The 22,151-nt window shown below is 37.4% G+C and overlaps 1 protein-coding gene across 1 annotated transcript in view; it reads right to left on the minus strand.

The window, feature by feature from the left end:
- LOC106957463 (glutamate receptor ionotropic, kainate 5-like) overlaps positions 1-19,311 on the minus strand; it is an 87,176-nt gene extending 67,865 nt beyond the window's left edge. Inside the window, exons 1-4 of the mRNA XM_015048831.1 lie at positions 19,159-19,311; positions 6,029-6,193; positions 3,612-3,709; positions 1,173-1,338 (exon numbers count right to left, since the gene is read on the minus strand). Of these exons, the coding sequence (XP_014904317.1) occupies positions 1,173-1,338; positions 3,612-3,709; positions 6,029-6,193; positions 19,159-19,267 (538 nt within the window). The 5' untranslated portion in view covers positions 19,268-19,311. The remainder of the gene's footprint in view (positions 1-1,172; positions 1,339-3,611; positions 3,710-6,028; positions 6,194-19,158) is intronic.
- Positions 19,312-22,151: the final 2,840 nt, after the last annotated feature.

Genomic DNA, 22,151 nt, shown 5'->3' on the forward strand with positions numbered 1-22,151 from the left:
TATATATATATATATATATATATATATATATATATATTTTTTTTTTTTTTTTCATTAAAGACAAGAATTGTCCAACTTTAAATAGTCATAATCAGTAAAAACAAGTGAATTCTGAACTTAAGAATTGCATGATAACTCTGATTGCAAAAACAATTTTTTTAAAATCCAGGAATCTAATGGATTTTGACTCTGGGAATCATAGTTTGGCTCTTCAGTGACAGATGTTTGCATCAGTTCTATGAAATGCCTTTTTCCTTTAAACGACTCTGAAGCATTAAAACAGCTGGCCCTCTAAATTGGCAGTCAATTATGAAAACGTTAGGAAGCTTCCCGTTATTATAACATATGGCAACCATTGTCATTAGACTTAGAAATCAGACATGGACTAGCTTTCAAAACAGTTTTAAAATTTTGTTCCTTCTTTATGTCTGTGAGTATTTGCTGTCTTACTAGTAAATAATTAACATGATTGTTTTTTTGTTGTTTTAAAGTTGTTTAAAGATATTTGAAGAGACATTGGTAGGAACACATTTACACAGGAAATTAGATATAAAAAAGTAAAAGCAAGTATAAAAAGTATACCAGTGTATGTCACTTTTTGGTAAATAATTCCGAAGTCCAAATTTTTCTTCCATAATCCCTCATTGCTCTGAGTCAGAAGACAACTTTGGTCCAAGCTGAGCCAAATCATGAAGTGGCCACATCATGCTGGAGGATGTGCTGCAACAAATCAAGTTCACATCAGCTCTGACTGTAAGGATTTGAAGAACCTTCTGGACACATTCCAGCTGCCAGACAGGACAGTAAATCTCCAAAGGTCTTTCAGATTCATCGCCTCAGCAGGTTTGGCAAACCCTAAGCTCACAATAAACGTATCGTCTGGACACATCAGTGAACTCTAAAGAGTTTGAAATAGCAACTGCTTTGAAAACCAAAAACCTTGATGGATGCAAAGCACTTGCTCAGCACAAGCACCTAAATCCAGCACAGTGGCAGAAAACAGACAGAAAGAAAAGCAGAGATAGGAATAAGAGGAACAATCCAGAAACTCAAATTCAACTTATGCAATTACCAGAAAATCCACAGTTGCCTTAAATGAGTTGTTTTTAGTCATAAATTAAATGAGACTGGATTATAAGAAACAGACAAAAGGGTATTGCTAAAGAACTCACACTCTGCTTTAGCACAAATGAGGCTAGCTGTTGGGTAGCCAAAGGACTGCAGGATGGATCCGATGGCCAGGCTGAGGTCTTCGTTACTCGGGTAGAGAGTCACCGAGGCGAAGCGCAGGTATGGCAGTTTTGGGGTTTCTTCCGGGCCGATCTTCACATGAGGAATCTGAATCCAGACAGATGAAGACAAAGCAAAGAGAGAAGTACAGAGAAGCTGTGCAACAAGCTGAAGACCTAAACACTGTGCATGAGGAAGGAAATACATAGAAGGGAGGAAAGCAAAAGCGAGAAGTGAAATGAAGGTCACAGCAACCAAAATCATATGTCATCACTTACAGGCAATTCTGTCTTAATCCACTGTCAGGAAGGAAATCTGAACACCAAAGCCTAGGCTTTAAAAAGTAAATAAAACATTGAAAAGTGCTGCAGAACACATTTATCTTTCCTGCTATTTTGGTTTTGAAAAGAAGAAGAGACAAAAACAGAAACTTCTTCTCACTTTTCAAAGAAGCAGTTAAAATGTCTTTGAAAATTATGTTGCAAAACATCATTTTTGTTTTCTTGTCTGTGTTTATCTGGAGGTGTAGGTACGTGTGGATATGTATTCTTGTTTTTTATTACTTCATAGACATTTGTTCCAAATAAAGAATATCCATCTCAGAAGGAAATTTGTAAGTAGCGTGTGTCCTCAAAAAGGCAGAACCAAGAAAAAGAAAACTCAAAGACTACAGGTAAGATCATTTCTTCATAGACGAACATTTTAAATTACATATCTTATAGTATAAATACCAGAGCATGGCTGATGTGACCTGAAGGTTTGTATTAAACTGAGAAATTAATGAGAGATGAAAAAACGATTCACTACAGTAATGAATGATGAATGTAGTGACAGGAGAAATGTCTGAGCTTTAGCCTTGACTAACACCCACAGCAATTTAAAAGCTAAGCTGTAATTAACTCAACAGGGCTTTGCTCTGATCGGTAAAACATAATGTACAGAAGAAACTTAGAACCCAGAAGTACGAGACATGTCAGGTACAGGGTTCAGGATAAGACGATGGCTACAGGCTGGAAATACAGAGTGAGATTGTGGCGATGTGGATTCACTGTGAACATGAATTCATCCGTTTATTATTGTTATTAAAAACACAGTAGATGAGGATAATTATAAAGTTTGCTGAAAATCTAATCTTGGTTTTTATAAAGAGCCAAAATGGGCTGTTAGAAATCAGGACAAATTGTGCACTTATCCACTTACCGTGTGACCAAAGTAATTAAGACTCCTGGAAATTTTACTTTTAAATTGCTACAAACCAAAAAGTTTTGATCTGATTGGGATTGCAGTGATGAAGCTTTTCCAGCTGCTGCATCTTTCCTTATTTTTTTAGTTTATCTTTGGTGACGATATTCAAGATTGGAGGGCCTCCTTGCCATTACCCTAATATTTGAGCTTTCCTCACACTTCCTCTGTCAGATTCTAGTTAGCACTTTGAGGTGTTTATATTACTTACAGTCAGAAGAAACATGCAAGCAGAAAACGTCTGGCTTTGAACTCTTCTTCAAGAATCAAGCAGTAAATTTACCAGGGATGTGTTTTATTCATGTGACTGGAGAGTTTATCTGCTAGTTTGTTTAAAAAGAATCAATATTTTGTTGGGGAAGAATGCCATAGTTGGTTAACTCCTATATGACCAAAATCACATGCAGATGACTTGAGTGTATTCTGATTTCATTATCAACACATGTGCAAGAAAAAAATGCTTTTATCCAAGTAATTTTGAATGTAAGTATGTTATTTGGTATTACTCTGTGTGTTGAATTGTAAAATAATAGTTTTATAGACCACAAAATGAAACCAATACCAAATCCCATCAGCGCTGACTTAATGAGGGTCAAAGGTCACCACAGAAACGTTGCTGGTCCACTAAAGCGTGGAGCGCTTTTCAGTCACAATTTAATTGCTTTTGATGAAACTATTAAAATATGTGAACGATAGCAGCTGTTTTATCATAAAACACATTTTATGCGAGCAAAGACAACAGGAGATAATCAAATGGAAAACAGGCAGTAGCATAATCCTTGTGCTAATTTAGAAATTATGTCAGAACCAATATACTGCTGTGTTAATTTATACAAACCATGATAAATGAACAAGAATCTGTTCATGTTGGAGTTAATTAATTCATTTTAACCTGTGTTAAGTGAGTTTGAAACTACCGAACACACAACCTTCCATGCAGAGGATGAAACTGGACAGAAGACATGCAGGTCTCTTTGCTATGGATGGTTTTCCAAACACTTTCTGAAGAAAATAGAACCGACTTCCTGACATTGAGAAACAATCTGTTTGGATTGATTGAGTCTCTGCTCTAAGTTGATAGGCCCGTGAAGCTTCATACACCGACATAATCAGATGGCTTGAGGCTAGATATGGCTCACCTCTTTCTCCCCACAGATGTGACTGATGGTGGACCCTGAGGCGGGACTGGAGGCAGGGCCGATCACTGAGACCACGCCCTTAGGGAGGATCTGGCACACTAATGGGGACAAAGGATGCAGAAACAGAGGTCAGTGTTCAATTAAAGTTAACGTGAATATCTTGAATAACTTGAATATCATCGCTGTGGCCATTCTAACTATAATATTATAGTGAATACAGAAAAAATATAAACTGTGGGTAAAATGTTACCATCTTCCTTCTTATTATTGACACAATAAACCTACAAAAATAATCTAGGTCTATTATCCCAATCTAACTTTTCTTTCATGTAATGTTATTTGGTGGATGGGTTGCTTTCTTAGAATAAAAATTGCATATTAATGTAAAGCTGCACCTAAGCCAGAAAAATAAATAATGTTGACATTTAATCTAAAAAGGACTCAGTTATTATCCGCATGAGGCATCATAGGTATGTGATGTTTATCTTACTCTTTATCAAGCTTTAGTTCTATATTTTTAAACCAACGTACCAACTTTACTGCAGGTATGAACTCAAGCTCCCAGGTAACACCGACAGCTGGAGAACTTTCAATATTCTGGTTTAATTAGCCAGGTTTCCCCTGCACATGTTGTGTCGTTTTGGACCAGTCAGTGTGTGTCTATGTGCTCCACTCTGAAAGGAAACCTAACTGCCTGTCCTCTGGGAAGTCTCCTCTCATACCGCTGGCAGTTCATAATCAATAAACATCATCAGCAGCTGCTCATTCAGAATGCTGCAAGCTTTGAGGTCGCCACGACCTCGCTTCACACCAACGCTCTACACCTTGAAATGGTGAAACATCGCCACGAGCCATGCGTCCTTCTGTCCCCATGACTTGTTCTTTAATGTCCTGATTACCACCTGGACGCAGTCAACATGGACAGTGAATTTGATTTAAACTAAAAATGTACTTTGTAAATCTCATTTAGCTCAGAGGAAGGTAAATATCTCCAAGACAGAATTTTTTTATAGTAATTTTATGCAGCATTCATACTTAGGGCCAATTCATGAATTTAAATGCAAGCCTTAACAAAAATACTAGTTCCACAAAAAGCTGGAAAATAATTGCATACACTCTATACAAATACATTAGCATTTTTAGCAATTTCTATAAATAAATTAGGCTAAGATTCTCCTGTTTACTAAATAAGGATTATAAATATTTGTAAGAAATATTTGGATGGTCTAATTTTTTTCAAATTAAAAAGTTTGCCCATTCAATGATTTTTACGTCTTTAAAAATATTTCAAATTTTTTTTTTTTTATATAACTTTTTTATGTGTATGTTCAAAACATTAAAGTTAAATAAAGGCAACATTTCAAACATTGGTGTTACATCAAGGGGAAATCAAAAGAAACCAACCAAGAACTGTGGACCTAATCAATACTTGTAAACAATTACCAAAGGTCCCAAGTTAACCCGGTTAAGCATTACAAGTATAAAGGGCTGGGGAATGTCCTGTTATCATTCTGTGTCTCATGTAGTGATGCAAAATGTGGTGCAAAGTCATTTTCGGAGACATGTCCCGTAGTCTGAAGGAGCTAAAATTTAAGTTTTTGTCTAAATGATCATTGTTCCAGTAAAAAAGAGGGAAGCTTGTAAGCCTCAGAGCAAAGTTTAAAGAAAACATCTGTTTTGTATAATATCTATTTTGCCTTACATAACATTTCCCGACTTCACTGGAGGCTTTCTTTCCCTTTCCCTACACCTCCAGCCAAATTACTCTGTCAGTGTCTAATATTACAACAGCCAGTTAATTAAATTCACTTCAGTTTATTTATATAGCACCAGTTCACAATAAATAGCTTCAACCTGACATAGCAGCTGCTCTGAGTAGAGTATGCTTTGTATTACGTTTGCTATTTTTAAACAAAAACAAAAGGATGATTACTTTCATTTAACTAATCTTTCTCAATGAAATCAGTTACATTGAACTTAGTCACATAAAACGGTCTTGGATGAAACTTAAGCATGTTTAACATGAAGTATTCAGCTGAAACACAGCTATGAAGAGATGGTGAGAATTACTGGACTCTGTATTCTGCGATTTACAGCACCGGATCGATCATTTTTTTTCACCAAACTAACTTTGAATTGTTAGATAAAAAATCAAAACAAAACAAAAACAAAAATGGTTTTATATATTTGCCTTATGTATCATATATTTATCTACAGTAACAAAATACCTCCGGCCTCTTTATCCACCTAAGACATGCCACAATTCTGCCTTATTATAGAAAATAACAATTTCAAGAGATTAGAAAGATCAATGTGTAAGCCAAACTTCTGAAAGGAACCTGATTTTCTCATGGCTCTCGAGGAATGGCTTCACATGTACAAACATGTCACCTGCATCAGAGAGTGACAGGGCTTACTGGTGTCGGTGGTGTCGTACTGGGAATCCTTCTGCAGCTCGTAGACATCCACCTCCACCCTGGCCTGGGCTGAATCCTCCATCTGATTGTTAATGTTCTCCCTGGCCAGAGCCAGAGCCAGACGCTCACCACGACCACACACAGACTGGTCATCCAAAATGGCCGCTGAAGGAAGAAAGAAGACCAGAAGGAGCAGTGTGTATTCATTAGCAGGGTGTCTGAGTTTTGGCACACAATTAAAAAGGGCGGACTCAATAGTGTGGCTTGACAAGAGCAGTGGGTGTGACAGAATCAATCTAATCAAAATAAATGTGTCTATATAGTTTCATATTATGATTATTAATTGGACTTAACACCTTCAGGAAGATGTGGGGGATTTGATCTTTGTTAAAATATCTTGCGACCTTTGAAAAGTCTTTTTGCACAGACATTTGATGTGTAATTACACAATTCTGTACTACCTTATGTATCTTGGGCTTTAATAAAATCTCACAAAATAATATTTCTTTCAAGCAGAATCTACTTGAACTTAGCTGTGCTGAAATGCTCAACCACTCATCAGACCTCAAATATTATATTTAAAATATAATAAATCCCCCATGTCTCAAACTTGTACATATGAGGATTAAAGTGAAAGAATTGCTTATTTTTTATTTTTTTTATTTTTATTGCAGCAGAACTCAAGCCTTGAAACCAGCAGGGATTTCAGTGATTAACTGGAGCTGGTGGTAGAGCCAGGGCTTAAGTCACATCCCATTTGTTTTTTCACAGTGTCGTGTCAACCCGTCATCATAAATGTTTGTGTGGAGGATCATAGACATGATGTCCTATAGGTGTCCTATAAACTCCGTTTTTATTTTTAATCAACAGTTTTTTTTTAAACATTAAGGAGTGCTTGTAAATCTCTTAAAATCCCAATCAGCTGATTTGATCGCCACCAAGAGTGTTTTACACTTACATTAAAAGAACACCAGTATTTACTGGGAAGATACTGTCTGTCATCACAACTCTTTAGGGTGACCTGAGTTGAACTCTGCTCATACTAAGCTAAGCTAACTTCGTATTAATGTTAGATCTCTGTGTTTTTACAGGTTTTATCTTAAACTAAACAGAAACATCTACATCTTAAACATAGAACTCTAAAGATTTAAATCGATTGTATCTATAGGCCCACTAGGAGCTCCTAATGAGAATGATTCTTTCCTCTGGTCTAAGACAGAGTTCATGCAAAAAAAAAAAAACAACAAAAAACAGTTTTTTATGATCAAAGTCAAAACTTTCAGGATAGAAATACAAATAGTTGGCATATAGCAACCACTGACACAAGTTTATTACTAAGAAAAACCTAAGATCATCGAGATCTTCTCCGTTCTCTGAGGTTGAGCAAACATCTCCAATAGACGCAGCTAATTCCAATTGAAAGCTAAAATTTAGACGGACAGGTTAATCGAGAGCTTTTCATGTCAACCCAGCTATTAGTGAAATGACTACTACAAATAGGTATGTGATAATATCCCTGACATCACTAACTTATTATTTTAGTTCACCTAAGTACTCTTATTTCTTCTTAAGCAGTGCATATCTTATGCTGTACAGGTCTTTGCAACAGATGCAATTATTTAGAGTCCTCCAAAAGCCAATATTCCCAATGAAGAGCCAACTTGGCTGCTACCATAGGAAACTGGCCAGTAGTGAATGAAATCAGAATTTGATTTAAAATGTATAATCGGTCTAAATATAGTACAGATTCAGGGGTCCAATATTGCAAGGAGCAATCAATTTGGACACTTCGGAAAACAAGGTGTCCTTTCACAGGGTATAAATATTTATAATGTTAAAACACTCCTGCATCCTAGGAGAAAAGACAGCATCAGATGAAGCATGATGCCAAACCAAAAATAGAATTAATACTCCTCTGTGCGTCTGAACAAATAGCAGAGCAGAGTAGGAGCCTATGTAAAGCTGCAGCGTGTAAAACCCACTCATCATCGTCAACCTTCCTACTACTAGAAACAGTAAAGTAAGAAGTACCCGCTGGCTGTGTACAGTAACACCTGCCATGTTTATTTTGGTTACACCCTCCCCACTGACTCGTCTGCTTTGCATGTTGAACCCGTGAGTGTGTGTTTCAGGAGTGGGCAGATGCAAAGGATGAGAGCACTCACGGATAGCAGATGGAAATGCAAAAAAATGTGACCCGTTTTTTCACTACATAGACAACATACCCAAAATGCAAAGGAAAATCCTACTTTATTTAAGCGTGTAAAGCTGTGCAAATGACTTGGTTCTATCAATTAAGACATTTTTAAACAGAAAAACAAATTTCAAACAAAATACTTTAAGAAATTATCATAATTTTTTTTTGCTGTGCATCTTCACAGATTCAGTGGACATTAAGCTGGAAGAGAGACGCACCAGAAAAACAACTAAAAGTCAAGCGACTACGCTGCCGTATCTCAATAACAAGCAGGAAGTCTGCAGCTCAGGCATTTGGTCTGGATTTGATTTGTGTTTCTTGAATAATTAACGACTCTTGGAGTGAAGCAGAAGGCAATTTATCTTGTCCTTCCTCTAAAGGACTGTTGTGGGTTTTTACCAGTTCAGGGGAATTAAAAAAAAGCCAGATGGTTCACACTGAGTTTTCTCGTGTGCCTGGGAAAATTCCTTGAGTACAGAAAATAGACTTGGTATGAACTCCTGACTGACACTTTGTTTTTTGAGAACCTAACGAAACCCACACCTATGAGGAACAAAAGGACCCACAACTGTCAGAAAGAGGAGCTTTCAAAGAGATCTCCTGCCAAGTGTCAGCTATAAGTTTCAAATATAAATACCAGCAAAAAGACACCACCAGTGAGTGCTTGAATGACAAAAATATACGACCTTAGTTCTTGCAACCGTAGAAAATGAACTCTGGCAGAATATGAGTCATCATCGAAAAAGCTTTGTCCTGGTCATGATAAATCATGAGCCAAAGCCTCGGCAACGCCAGGTCTGAAAACCACTTGACAAGACTCAGTGCCGTAATTAGCTGTCTACTTGACTACCATGTGTAAAAATGCAAGAAGTGACTTAAAACTTTCCTCTTCAGCATCTACATTGCAAATCTCTCCTTCAACTCCCCAGGCTGTCATCTTCAGAAGTTCTTTGATAAGTCAGCAATAAGTGGTAAGTAAATTTCAGTTATACAGCAACTTTTACAGATAAAAATTATGAAGTGCTTCATGGGTAAAACAGCCTGAAAAACAGACAAAACACAATGATACAAAATAAAACATCAAGTTCATTAATTTAAAGTGTTTCTGTCTGCAGTTGCTTTTTAAAAGAGAGAGTGAGTAAAGCAAAAGGAGTGGACGTGACTTACACCATCTTGGTGCAGCTGCCTGAAAGATACAGTCTCCATGAGTTTTAAATGGAGTGAACGGGGATACCAATAAATTCTGACAAGTGGACACCAGTACACAGGAAAAAGAATGAGGTTCCAGCAGGTCAGGAATATACAGGGGGGCTGGAACCAGGAAGTAAGCGCTAAGTGAAGATTAAAATCTTAAAATGAATTCTAAAATTTACTGTCAAATCCAGGACAAGATGCTGAACCTGGAGTTATGTGTGATCTTCTGCCATGGTGGAAAGGGACGCTGCCTCAGAGTACAGGCAATGGACAGAACTACCTTCTGATCAAAATGAGGAAAACAAAGGAACTGGTCCCACAGATGAAAAAGTCACATTGTTTTTATGCAGCTTACAAATATGCCATATCAATATGGACATAAATCTGAGAAACATTTCCAACACCTCAGTGAATTATTGCTGCAAAAAAAAGATGGCAGTTCGAAAATTCAAATCAATCAATTAATCAAGTTTATTTGTGTTGCACATTTCAGCAACAAAGCAGTTCAAAGTGCTTTATATCATAAAAAACAGACACACAGAAAAACTACAAAGATATAGAACACGGTCACATTGTATTGGCATTGTAATTGCAATTGTTACACAGCAAATTGTTGATTAATGTTTCATTTATATTGTTTCAAAAGCAAACAGGTGGGTTTTTAGACTTGATTTAAAAGGAACTCAGTGTTTCGGCTGTTTTCCAGTTTTCCAATAATTTGTTCCAGATTTGTGGTGCAAACTGGCGAGATGGACATATTAACATGCCTGGTGAGTGTTTGTTAAAGATTCTGCTTGATTTAAATGTTTTAAATGAAGTGTAAATAATTGCCACTAACCTGCCATCTCAAGCATAACTTTTTAAGACACACTGGTATTCTTACAGAAATCTCAGAGTTTTGAGACTTACTTTTCGACTGCAAGATATTCTTGATGACATTTGTAGAGGACCCACAAGGAGCTCAATAGAAAAGTTCAGTACTTTTCTCAGAAAGTCGCACACTTAGCAAAGGAAGAGGGAGTAAAAAAAAAAAGAAGAGGTTGAAGATGAATCAACAGATAAAAAAATTCCCTTTAAGAAGTACAACAGTGTTGAGACACTCTCTCTGTTTACACAGTACCCAGTTCTTCCTCCGGTCACTGAGACCACATCCACATCAGCACTCAAACAACTCAAGACAGATAACCTCAAAGTCTTTAAAATTCAATGAGTTATTAAAATTACTTCTTTTTCTTTTTCCAGCAAGTCTTCACTATGTGACTGGATTCATGTTCCTACAATATAAATGCATACACTGCAGCCAGTTAGAACTACTGGGAAGACAGACAAAGCAGAAAACAAGCAATCAGAGAAAGGTCAAGCACTTGAACTTTATCCTTAAGGTTTTGGAGTGCAGTCAGTCTCCTGCCTCATTGTTTTTCAGTAATGTGAGAAGCACAGCCAGACCATCTTTATTTCTAGCTCACTGGTGCTCGTTAACAGGCTACCAGCGGGAGACAGAAAAAGCATGAATAAAAAGTGTGGGAGAAGAGCAGTGCTGGACCATTATCATCCATTATAATGAAAGGTGTGCAGGGACTTCTCAATTCTTATGAATATGCTTTTCAGAAGACACATTTTTCTGCCTAAGGTATTGTACTTGTACAAGTAGGGGAAGAAAGTAAAACAAAATAAGGTACAAAGTTTAGTTTGCCTTCAGAATTTAGGAGATTTTGTGTATAAAAGTGTTATTTGTTTCTATAAATAAGGCAAATCAGTAAAGCTAAGCCTCGTCTTTTCAGTGCATATTTCTATTGAAAAGTGTGCAAGAAATTGAAAGATTTAAACCTTCTGATAATCAGAATTTCTGTTGAATAATATATTAAGTTACATAGTTTAGTCATTCTATATTCACTGTCTGAACAAAACAGACAGTGAATATAGAATTCACTGTCTTAGGAATATATGTCTTTGAATATATATATTCAAAGACATATATATAGTGAATAATAGTCACTGTCCTTCGTTAGGTTGTTAAAGAGTTGAAGGTTTGCTTTGGGTTCTAGTGCTGTATGTATGTTGTGATAAGTCCACACTTAGATGACCGAGGTGCACAAAAGGTAGCAGAGCAGATCATGAAAAAGAAGGTGTCATCATACAGGCCAACTCAATGTTTTATGCATTTGTGTCTATTTCAGCTCAATTTAAAATTTGCGGTTTCTTCTGAAGGTGCTTTCACACCAGGATAGTCTGGGGAACTTGCAGTACTTCAGTTGGGCAAGCAGTGGCAAAAAAAATGTCACATCATTACTTGGTTTAACTCAATTTTACACTACATTTTTGAAAGTGAACCAAACAGCCTGGACAGCAACATGCAGTTCTAACAACTGCAGATGCAGTTTGAGGCTCTATCACAAAAAGCTGCCCAGAATGAGAAGTAGGCAAGACAGAAAGCTACTGGGCATTTTCCAGAGCGGGTTATTGCAATATGGTGCTTCCTCCCTGTAGTTTATCTATTGTTTTGGTTTGCAGCTAGTCTGTTTGCTTCCTCACTTTATGACTCAACTACATCAAGGTTTACTGGCAAGTGGACTAATATCTGTTTTCAGAAGAACTAGATTTTGCTTTTTTGGTATGTGCCAGAGTTCTGCTAAACTATGGACATTGGCCCTTTAATCCTGGAAATGTTCTTCAGATGACAGAAGGCAGACTGTACATATATATATATACATATATACACATGTAATACAGGAGACAGCAGAATTAAACAATAAAAAAGGGGACACACAACTAAGAGCTAGCATGAGAAACCAGGTGCAACATCAACCAGCAGTAACAATGACAATGTCACCAAGAAGATAAACATATCATCTTGGTTTAACTCAAGATGATGCATATATCATTTTAGTAACAAGATAGATGAATATGTCCAAACTATGATTGGCAGACTTATGTCCAAAAAGCTACAAAATCTGATTAAATCCCCTTTGTTCACATATGGCACATACAGTATCAGACTTGGAAAAATATATTTTATTTGCCAAAGGATGAGAGTTATTGAAGCGGCAGACTAAATGATAAATTCGGTATTTCCATCTCCCCAAAAACACTTTACTTTGACATGGGCAATTTCCCGTGTGATAAATCGCAGTCATTTTGTGGATACAGCACCAGCTCCACCAACATCAATGCATTTTCCCCTCCTATTCAGACCTCAAAAGATGAAAAACATAACTGAGTGTAAAAATATCGAACTTGTTTTTTTTTTTTTTTTTTTTGTTCTTGGAATTGAATGTATTTTTTTTGCACAGTGCCAGTATTTCTTGAGTTACTAGGATTCCCCTATTGCTTCCATATCCCCGTTTGTTGCAACTAGTGGTGAAAACACTTACCCCATTTAGCAGTTCTCATTGTATTTTCCATATATTTCCTTCTGGAAGCAAAACAAGATTCCTCCAAATTCAATATGAACTAATGTTTGAATTTCGCTTCTTATCCCATTGACAAAACATCTTCACTCCCTTCTTCCTCCCTGGTGGGACAGAAGCCTCGTGTTGTTTTTATAAAACAAGACTGTTTAGATCAAGTCAAAGTGACAGACCCACAATTTACCTCGAGACATGATAAAATAACTCCTTTTATCAAGGCAAAAGGAGTGCTGCAGACTGATTTTATTTAACCCCTGGAGGCAGTGTACCTTCTCTAAAAATTGACTAGCAGGTTTTATTGTCACATTCTTCTACTGAGATTCATATTGTTGACAATACCTGTTATGAGAGTAGAAGTACGGACTCTGGAGGCTACAGTTAGCCGGACAGATTCAACACGACAGGACAAAAAGATGAATAAAAACAACAGATCGCCCCGCTGGCCTGCAGTCAGGATTACAGCGCTGCTGCAATCCTCTGGTGGCCAGTGCCCTGTTGGAGGAAGACTGGATGACTTTTCACTCATGTTTCTAAGAGCGTATCACCACAAGTTCATGGTCCTACATTGATTTTTTTCTAACTTTTCTGTCACAGAATTTTATTTACTTGGAGAAATGCGACACTGGAGAAGTTATTCTCCTTTAGGGAGTGAGCAAAGAGGTTCTGTCTGTCCGTCCCCCTTGATTCAAAATAAATTCTTATTCTGAATTTTATCTAGCTATGTGTAAGCTCTGCCACGCAGTCCTGTGACTTTGAGTAAAATCATTTCTTGTTCTCAGCAATGATGAATGTCTTTGAGGGCTTTGGAAAGATTCCTCCCAGCAACCAACTTATCTTAATCTGTTTATTTTTTCACTTACTATCCAATCCCTGTAGAGCTTACCATCATGGTCTTATTTTGATTCAGCATGTAATATACAGAGTAGAAAAATATACCTGATCTCTACCCACCAGTGCTGCTTTGGTGGTGTTTACCCACAATGCACTGCATGTTAATCCCCTTCTTGCTTTTGAAGTGATCTTCCATCCGCTTGGCATTCACATATACATTGAAATTGCACCAGAGTTCACTTTAATGACCTAGACTTTGATTCATAGATCCCTAAACGAACCGAACTTTCAGTCAGTCTAACTTAACTTAAGCTAATTTTCAAGAGTATCTGGGTTCCCAAAGCTGGTCGACACACATTCTAAAGGACTTACAGCTGGAATTGTGCGAATATCTATTATTGAACATTATTAAAAACATTGTATGCCTTTACTTGCGCTTCAAAATCGATATGCTACCTTGTGTTTCTGTGTCACATGAAACAGTGCTGAAATACATTTAAGTTTCGTAGTTGAGCTGTGTGAACTCTCCTACAGGTCACTGTGGATATCCTGTCAGTAGGTTTTTATCTTTGTATATGGTGAATGCACTGTCTAAATCAACAGCTCAGTGACAACTGCAACTGTGATAATGGAGACTCCTGTTTCTCTGAACGCTAATTGGCACAGACACCTATTGATCTGTTAGCTGGTGCAGCAGCGCAGTCGGAGACCTGCAACGTAAACACACAGTTCCACTAATTATAGGAACCGTCTCTGATTTAATCTGGGTCATTTCTCTACATGACAATGACACTGTGCATAAGTGATTAATTAGTAGACGGTACGTTGTTGTTCATAGTGTGCGCCGGTTAATGTCTTTTAGTGGTTTGTTGCCACAAATTAGATATAACATGGGGATTTGATGAAAACCCACAGGCTATTAAAAACTGTCAGCATGATCTTTGTATAGCATGGATGGTATTTTTAGATGTTGTGTTTACAGATACCTAAACAGGAATTTGTGGACTGTCATTTGAAGTCAATTTTGGAGTTTCTCAAAAAATCAGCTTTAACCATCGCACTCGCCTAACAGGTACATTCATCAAAAGTTTTTGTAAAGATCAAATTTCTAGATATGTTCTGTAAATATCCATGTGTTTTTTAATATATCTTGCTGAAGTCTTTGTTTATTATCCTGAATTAAAGAAAAAGATGATATGTGGCCTAATTTATCGGTCAACACTGGTGTTGGAGACAAGGACAGTTCTTCTGAGACCAAATTTTAAAATTCAACAAATATTTCAATACATTGTTTTTTGTACAGCACAAAATGCAAAACGTAATGATTGCTAAGATGACTGGCAAGTAATTTTTCCCTAAAGTAAGATAAATTTGCTTCATTTGGATTTATTATGTTGAAAGTCAGGCTGGTAGTTTGAAAACTATAAAGATTTCACTCCAGCTGTAAAACAGGAAAATAGTTTAACTCAATTTTATGCTACTCAGAATAAAATATAATGGTGATTTTAAACCAAATGACTATTTATTCACTCATCAGTTTTCATATTTCGGTAAGAATCAAAATATCAATTCCTAAATGTTATAAAAAAAACATTACAAATTTGCTAATCACTTTTTTGCCAAGGTTATTTTGGATATTTTTTTATGAATTCCTCTGAAAGGGAAAGTGCAATGCTAAAAGCCCAGTTCAGAAAATTGGTTTTTAGTGAAGTTATCTGCTATGTTCTGACAACAGTAGTCCGTCTTTTCTGTTGCAGTTCACTGAATCTTTTTGTGCTTCAGTGATTCATAGATTAGTGCTAAGAACCTTAATGAACAAAACATCCTCTTCCAATAGCCGCCTACCGGACTGAAAAGTACCAAAAAATACCCTCTAGAACTCTGTCAGACACCAAGGGGAACAACTGATCAAGACCACTTTAAACTATTACAGAGAGAGATTACAGAAAAGTCTGGATTCTTATCAGCAAAACAATTTAAGGGCAGACTGAAGATTTGTGCATGGTACCGCACGTAAGAATATAAAAGCACCAAAAATATACATAAAATCTGAAAATAATAAACACGAGCCTACTGCTGCTTTTGTTAACGAAACCATTGCCTAGCAACCAAGAAGGTCTTAGAATAAAAGTATGTCTCCTTGTTACTGCTTGATGTTTGGTTACCTGCCACAACATCAGCTAAATCTGGCTTCCAGCATAAACCACAACAGGAGTCCTTCAATTACTGAAACACTTTGACACAGCCTTTTTTGATTTTCCACCCACTGAGTAATTAACCTTGAAATTTTGCTCAAAGCTCAGCGTATTGGAGTGCAACCAAAGTAAATTTTTCTACACCTGATGAGAGAAATGCAATGGAAACAAAGGAGCAATACATAAACTCTGACAAACTTACCTTTTCGTTTAGAGAGTGAAAAACTCAAAGATCTTGTTTTACTAATGTACAGCCTGCTCTGTTTGTATCTGCTATTCCTCTAGCTGCTCACTGAAATAAACACCACATCATATATGTGAGGCATTTACTCTTACTTTAAGTCTAGTCACAGTTGTTCTTGCACCAGACTATAAATATGGTCTTCTGAAAGTAAAATTGCAGATAAATACAAAAGACAAGAATAGAGAGAGACAGTGAAGTGGGGTAAAAATGTTTCAACATTCTCATCTGTTCTTGACATGGCTCAGATCAGAGCGACATTCTGTTTAACCAATTACTTGATTATACAGAGCTGCTGGTGATCATGTCTAGGTGTCCCCCACCCCCACCCCAAAAAAGTGGTTATTCATATTTGGTGCTTGATTAAACAAGGCCACATTGTCAACAGGACTATGTTGATTTAACTTCTCTGTCATATTATCTGTGAAGGTTAGCTTTTGGTTTCCGCTTCATTTTCTGAAGCTCATCCTAAGATGCCTGAAATTCCATGAAAGAGAGCCATATCACACACATAACGTGTCAGCTGAGAGTGAGCGTTTAGCACTCAGCTTGTATTAAAGGAGGAGTGAAAGGTGAGCCGTGACAAACCACCGTGTGACCCGATTCTCACGGCAGCATGTATGTAAGTGCCTGACAGTCTTCAAGTTTAAAGTAAAAGGGATTTGAACATGAGGTCATCAAGGTTGGGATTAGAAGAGGAGAAAGATCCAATCAGAGAGCAGGAGTGCTGAACGTTTAAGTTCAATATTAAGGCTCTGCTTTTATGAAAGTTAATCTTCTACCACTGGATGATGTGAGGATGAGAAATAAAAGGTCATGACCCCAGGGATCCACTCTGGTCCTGGAACGGTGAAGGGAAGTCACCATATTTTTTTCTGCTGGAGTTTATTTCTTTTTGCAAATTATCCAACACGAAGTGAAAAAAAAAAAAAAATGTGAAGGGAACAAGAAAAAGAAGCACGAATCCAAAGGGAGGCCATGAGGGATTTTTAAATACAGAAACAAAGCCGTGTTTGTGTGAGAGGAATCAAAATGGGAGGGATACACCAGTGGCAAAACAGAACAACTGTAATGAGTAGAAGAGGGTGGAATAATCAGAGGTGATCCAGAGGACATGCATATTTTTATCAGCAAAATCCAGTTAAAAAGATGGGAGAAAAGCAAGACGGCAGCTATCAAACATTTTGGTAATCAAATAATCCTAATGAATAGTCCCTCAATGAATTGAGTAATCTGACATACATATGCTGTGCCAGGCAATCTGAAATCTGTTTTCCCCCAATTTAGATCTACAATAACTGCAGAGTGTCCCTTTTCCCCGACCAGGACATGCCGTCATTTCCCACCATTCAGCCAATTCTGTGCTTGTTTTTTATGGAAAGTTGACCTAGAATTAAAACTAATGCAACACTGATGTCATCCTGTCCAACGATGATGACTTGAGTCTGAGAATGCATCCAGAATTTGAATCTGGCGATGTGATCCCTTTATATCAGACTGATTTGATCATATTTTTCTGTGTGTCCTCATGCAGCAGTGCTACAGGAGACATTTAACCCTCACCTGCAATCACTTTGAATAATCTCTAAGCCCTTTTATTCACAGAGGGTTCTCAGCTGTTCCGGCTGGTGTTGACCTGTACTTTCACGTCCTGGAAACCACCACATGCCTACACATCGAAAGATGAACAGCAGCCAGCTAAGCTGACGACAGACATGGATAAAAACAACCAGATGCTTCATTAAGAAATGGATGAAGTAAATGTAACAGAGCTGTTTTGGCTTCACTGATCCCGGTGTTTTTGAAACTTCAGTCACTGATGATTCAGATGCTGCCTTTGTTTGCTGTTGTATTAGTAATGATTGACTTTGTCTGTGGGCCGTCCCATTCATTTCAAGAACACATCCACCTGCAAAGCACTTCTATATGCAGGGTGCTTTATTTGGTTTACTGAATAAACAAACACATCTGGATAAAAAAAAAAGATGAAATACCTCCTCAGCATGTTAGAAAGTTTAGCAAATGCCTGGTCATTAATCATTCATCTGATTCAGATGGGTTGGAGTTGCTGACCATCACTGTAGAGTACGATTGCTTCTCTTTTAGTTGATATAGTTTGAAAGCTATGGCTTTCAGAGTGTTTTTTTCCAACTTTTCTTTGTAGTTCCCCATCTTCTTGTTTGTTTTTGTAGTTCTACGACATAAAGCATCAACGAGATATTGAGATATTCAAATCCCTTAAAATACTAAAACCACAGTCAAAAGGTGGATTTCAGAATGTATACATGTGTTTTTTCACAGAAACTGACTCATTTGATCAAGCAGTGGTGACTGTTCATTTACGAAATATTGTCAATCATCCTATTCTGAGGCAGAAATGACATCCCACATACAGAAGATCAGCTGTGACACTGTGCCAGCCCTCCTTATGAAGCTTAAGCTCCTTTTTGTCCAACAAAGTGCTTGAGCACAGAACAACTGATGCCATCCTGGGGGTCTAAAAGCGTTTGCTATAAGGTTCCTTTAGGTGGAATGTCAGTAGAGTAGATATCTCTCTTTTATATTTACAAAGGATAAAGTTCGTAGGTGTCTACAAAATACTTTAATAACGTGGTTAACCCCTTCGCCACCACAGCACCCCCAGAAGAATGCTTTTTATCAGGTATAGTCAGTTCCCATTGTTAACTGAATCCTTGGAGGTATGCAGTGATACAGATTGTCACATATTTAAGCAACAAGATATAAATTACCCATTTTTAATACCACATCTTTCCTCAAGTTTTGCTGGATCATAAAACAATGCAACCTCCAGACAGTGTTCAACCACCTGCATCTGAAATCTCCTATTAACTGCTGGTACACCTTACTATTCAATCCCACCTTGTCAAACTAAACCGTCCTTTCTTTCTTCAAACAAAAAGTAAGAATTTCTGAGCATAAATCTCAACAAAGAGTGATCAGTAAAGTTACGACGTTTATGTAAATTAGCAGTGAGGAGAGTTTTGTTCAAAGGTTCATCTTGCATAAAGACACTGTTGAAACCAAACATTTGTTGCTGTACTCACCCATCCGGACGGCAGATAGGGTGTTGGCCTGGCTGAAGAAGAGAGGCGCCATAGTCAGCAGCAGGACGACAACATAAATCGACAGCAGCAGTGCTGGCAGAGCCGGCATCTTCCACTGCTCCTCATGGAGAATGGTCTGCTGGCTGCCTGTACCGCCACCTTCAAGACAAATGGAAGCGCCATTACTACCGATTACTCATATATACCATATACGCTAGCACTGTGGCATATCACGTATTATTTAAGCAGTGATGTCACCCACTTTATTGAACAGACTTGGATATTAACAAGGATGGTACGAAATTTGTTGCTCAGTTGAAAACTTCACACATGCTTGACTCACAAACAAAGTTAAATGTCAGATAAAAGGGTAAAAAGGTGTAAAAAAAAATCCAAAATGGAAAACACACAGTTGATAGTTGCTTTTTTTTTGTACATAATAATACATAACAGTTTTTCTCACTATCTGACATTAAGACAGATGAAGGTTTTTAGTTTTATAATTTCTCTTCGCTAAGTGCCAAAATAAGAAGTTGTTTGGTAATTTTCTTCAAAGATAGGAATTTAAATACATCTGTTTGACTTCTGGTAATATTTGATTTAAAAAATAATAACTTGGGTCAAATGTTTAGGTATCTTTCCATGAGATTTTCTGAAGTTATTGCCCATTTCTAATAGTCTGAAAGAATCAGGTTCTTTTAGCCTACGTTGAGACTGAGATCCGAACTTTGTGATGGTCACTCCAAAATATTTACGTTATCCTTCTTAGGCCACTTTGTAGCAAAGCTGACGTAATTCTTAAAGTCATTTGGAGAACCCAGTTGTGCCTAAGCATTAATTTACCCGTTGATGCATTAAGATGTTGCTTCAATACTTCCAGGTAATGTTCCTCAGGGTGCAATTTGCCAAAGCATAGCTATTCCCTCTGCAGCAAAACACAGCCACTTCATAATGTAGCCAATTCCCCTTTGAATATTATTATTATTATTATTATTATTATTATTATATAAAAAAAGACAAGCTTTGTCCAGGGGTCCTGTAACCTGTAGTTCTCTTTGGATCTGCCACAATATTATTGGGTTTTAATAAGTTTGGCTAAAAATGATAATTCCATCCAGCCATCCATTATCTGTTGGTCAGCTGTGGGTCGCAGAGGAGCTTGTGTTTCTCTAGAGCAGTTATTGGGAAAGAGTCGGGATACACCCTGGACAAGGCAACACAAAGACACAAGACAAACACCATTCACACACTCACAAGTAAAGGCAATTTAGAGAGACCAATAACCTGACTGTAATATTTTTGGACTCCTGAAGTACCCAGAGAGAGCCAATGGAAGCACAGGTAGAACATGCAAACTCCATCCTTAAACACCCCAGACCAGCACACACATCCAGGATCTTCTGCCTTGTTTCGTGGTAATCTTATGGTGCTTACATACACTTCTCATTTTTCTCTGTCAAGGTTTAATTTTCTCCATTGTGTAGCCATGATGCCACAAAAATAACTTTACAATTCTGGGCTAAAGAACTATTATTTTGTCAGGTGGAAACATGTATTGATTGAATTTATCAAAGAGCAAGTCAAAAATTGCTGCCTCTTTTCTGCAGCGGAAAGTTTACAAAACTATAAAAACAGAAAATCTCTAATTTTTCCACTTTATCTAATGTAAAAATGCTGAAATCACAAGAGCAAAACTACAACACTATACAACTAGATATTTATTTCAAGTGTTCAGTTTAAACCAACTGCAGCAAGACAGAGGGAATTCAGAAAATATCTCGACTTATTTTCCATCTGAGTCCGTTGAATGTCTCATCGGTGCTGAAAAGAGATCCCACTCTTTTTCTTCTGCCGGAGCCAACAGGCACTGATTTTGTTGAAGCTCCAAACAGCTTTGCCTCCAAAATAAACCTCATGTTTCCCAACATCCACGGCAAGAATTTGTATAATTTCAAAGGAGGAATAAAAGAAATGAGCAACTGAGAAAAATACAAATTCCAAGAAGCGATCCAGAGGAACTTATGAAGGTTTACAATCACGCAGAGACAGAAAGAAATTAAAAACAAAAATGGATGGTGGTCTAAGAGATGAAAATGGAGCAGACAGAGATGTGATGTGAGTGGTGACAGGAAATGAGAACTGACTGCAGGTAGGGGAAAAAAAACACACATAATGACAACAATTAATTAGGGTATTTCCTGTAGGAAACGCTATCATGTCAGCAGGCAAACAGAGCCAGCGGGACCCTGCTGATACAAACCAGCACCACAGCTCACTGCAGCAGCTCCGAGGCTAATCACAGGCGCAGCTCTATTAGCTGTTTTCAATCCAATCTCATTTTACATTGGAAGCATTTAGCTGACACACATTCACAGCAATTTACATAGAGCACACCAAGGCATTAGGCTTTAAAGCCTCACTTCATCAACTTCACAAGTGAAGATGGTGCGGGTCGCGGCAGCTGCAATAAAGACCCAACTTATATTCTCAAAGACATAAGAGGTAATATTGTGGAAGAGAAAGTTAATGAACACAGCAAGTTTGATTTATGTTTAATATATACAATAACACGGCGACGAAACACTTCACTGCGGCTGAGCTTTCTGGGATATATCATACAGCAAACGTTCCTGCACACATACTCTCAGGGAACCGCATATGACCTGCATGCACAGTGGTTTTAGTGTCTCATGCAAACTCCAAGACATGCCTACGTTCCTGAATGCAACAGGAGAATTTACGTGTGTGTTTTGCCAAAACGTACCCATCTGTAACACAGTTGCTATAGCGCAAACCCTTCTGATTTCTAGTAAATCTCCCAAAGCTGCTATCACACTGTTTTTTTATCTTTTTGCGTATGTTGGTGAATCTAAAAACACTTTTTTTAGGTGGTCTATAAGAACTACTAAGTGTTAAAAAAAATAAATGGCTGAATTGGGAAAACAGACCAAACTCCCCGGCCAAGAATGCCACAGATTTAAAAAAATGTTCAT

The sequence above is a fragment of the Poecilia latipinna genome, unplaced genomic scaffold (genome assembly GCF_001443285.1).
Source record: "Poecilia latipinna isolate Pla-1442-1.1 unplaced genomic scaffold, P_latipinna-1.0 Scaffold905, whole genome shotgun sequence".
Classification (NCBI taxonomy): Eukaryota; Metazoa; Chordata; class Actinopteri; order Cyprinodontiformes; family Poeciliidae; genus Poecilia; species Poecilia latipinna.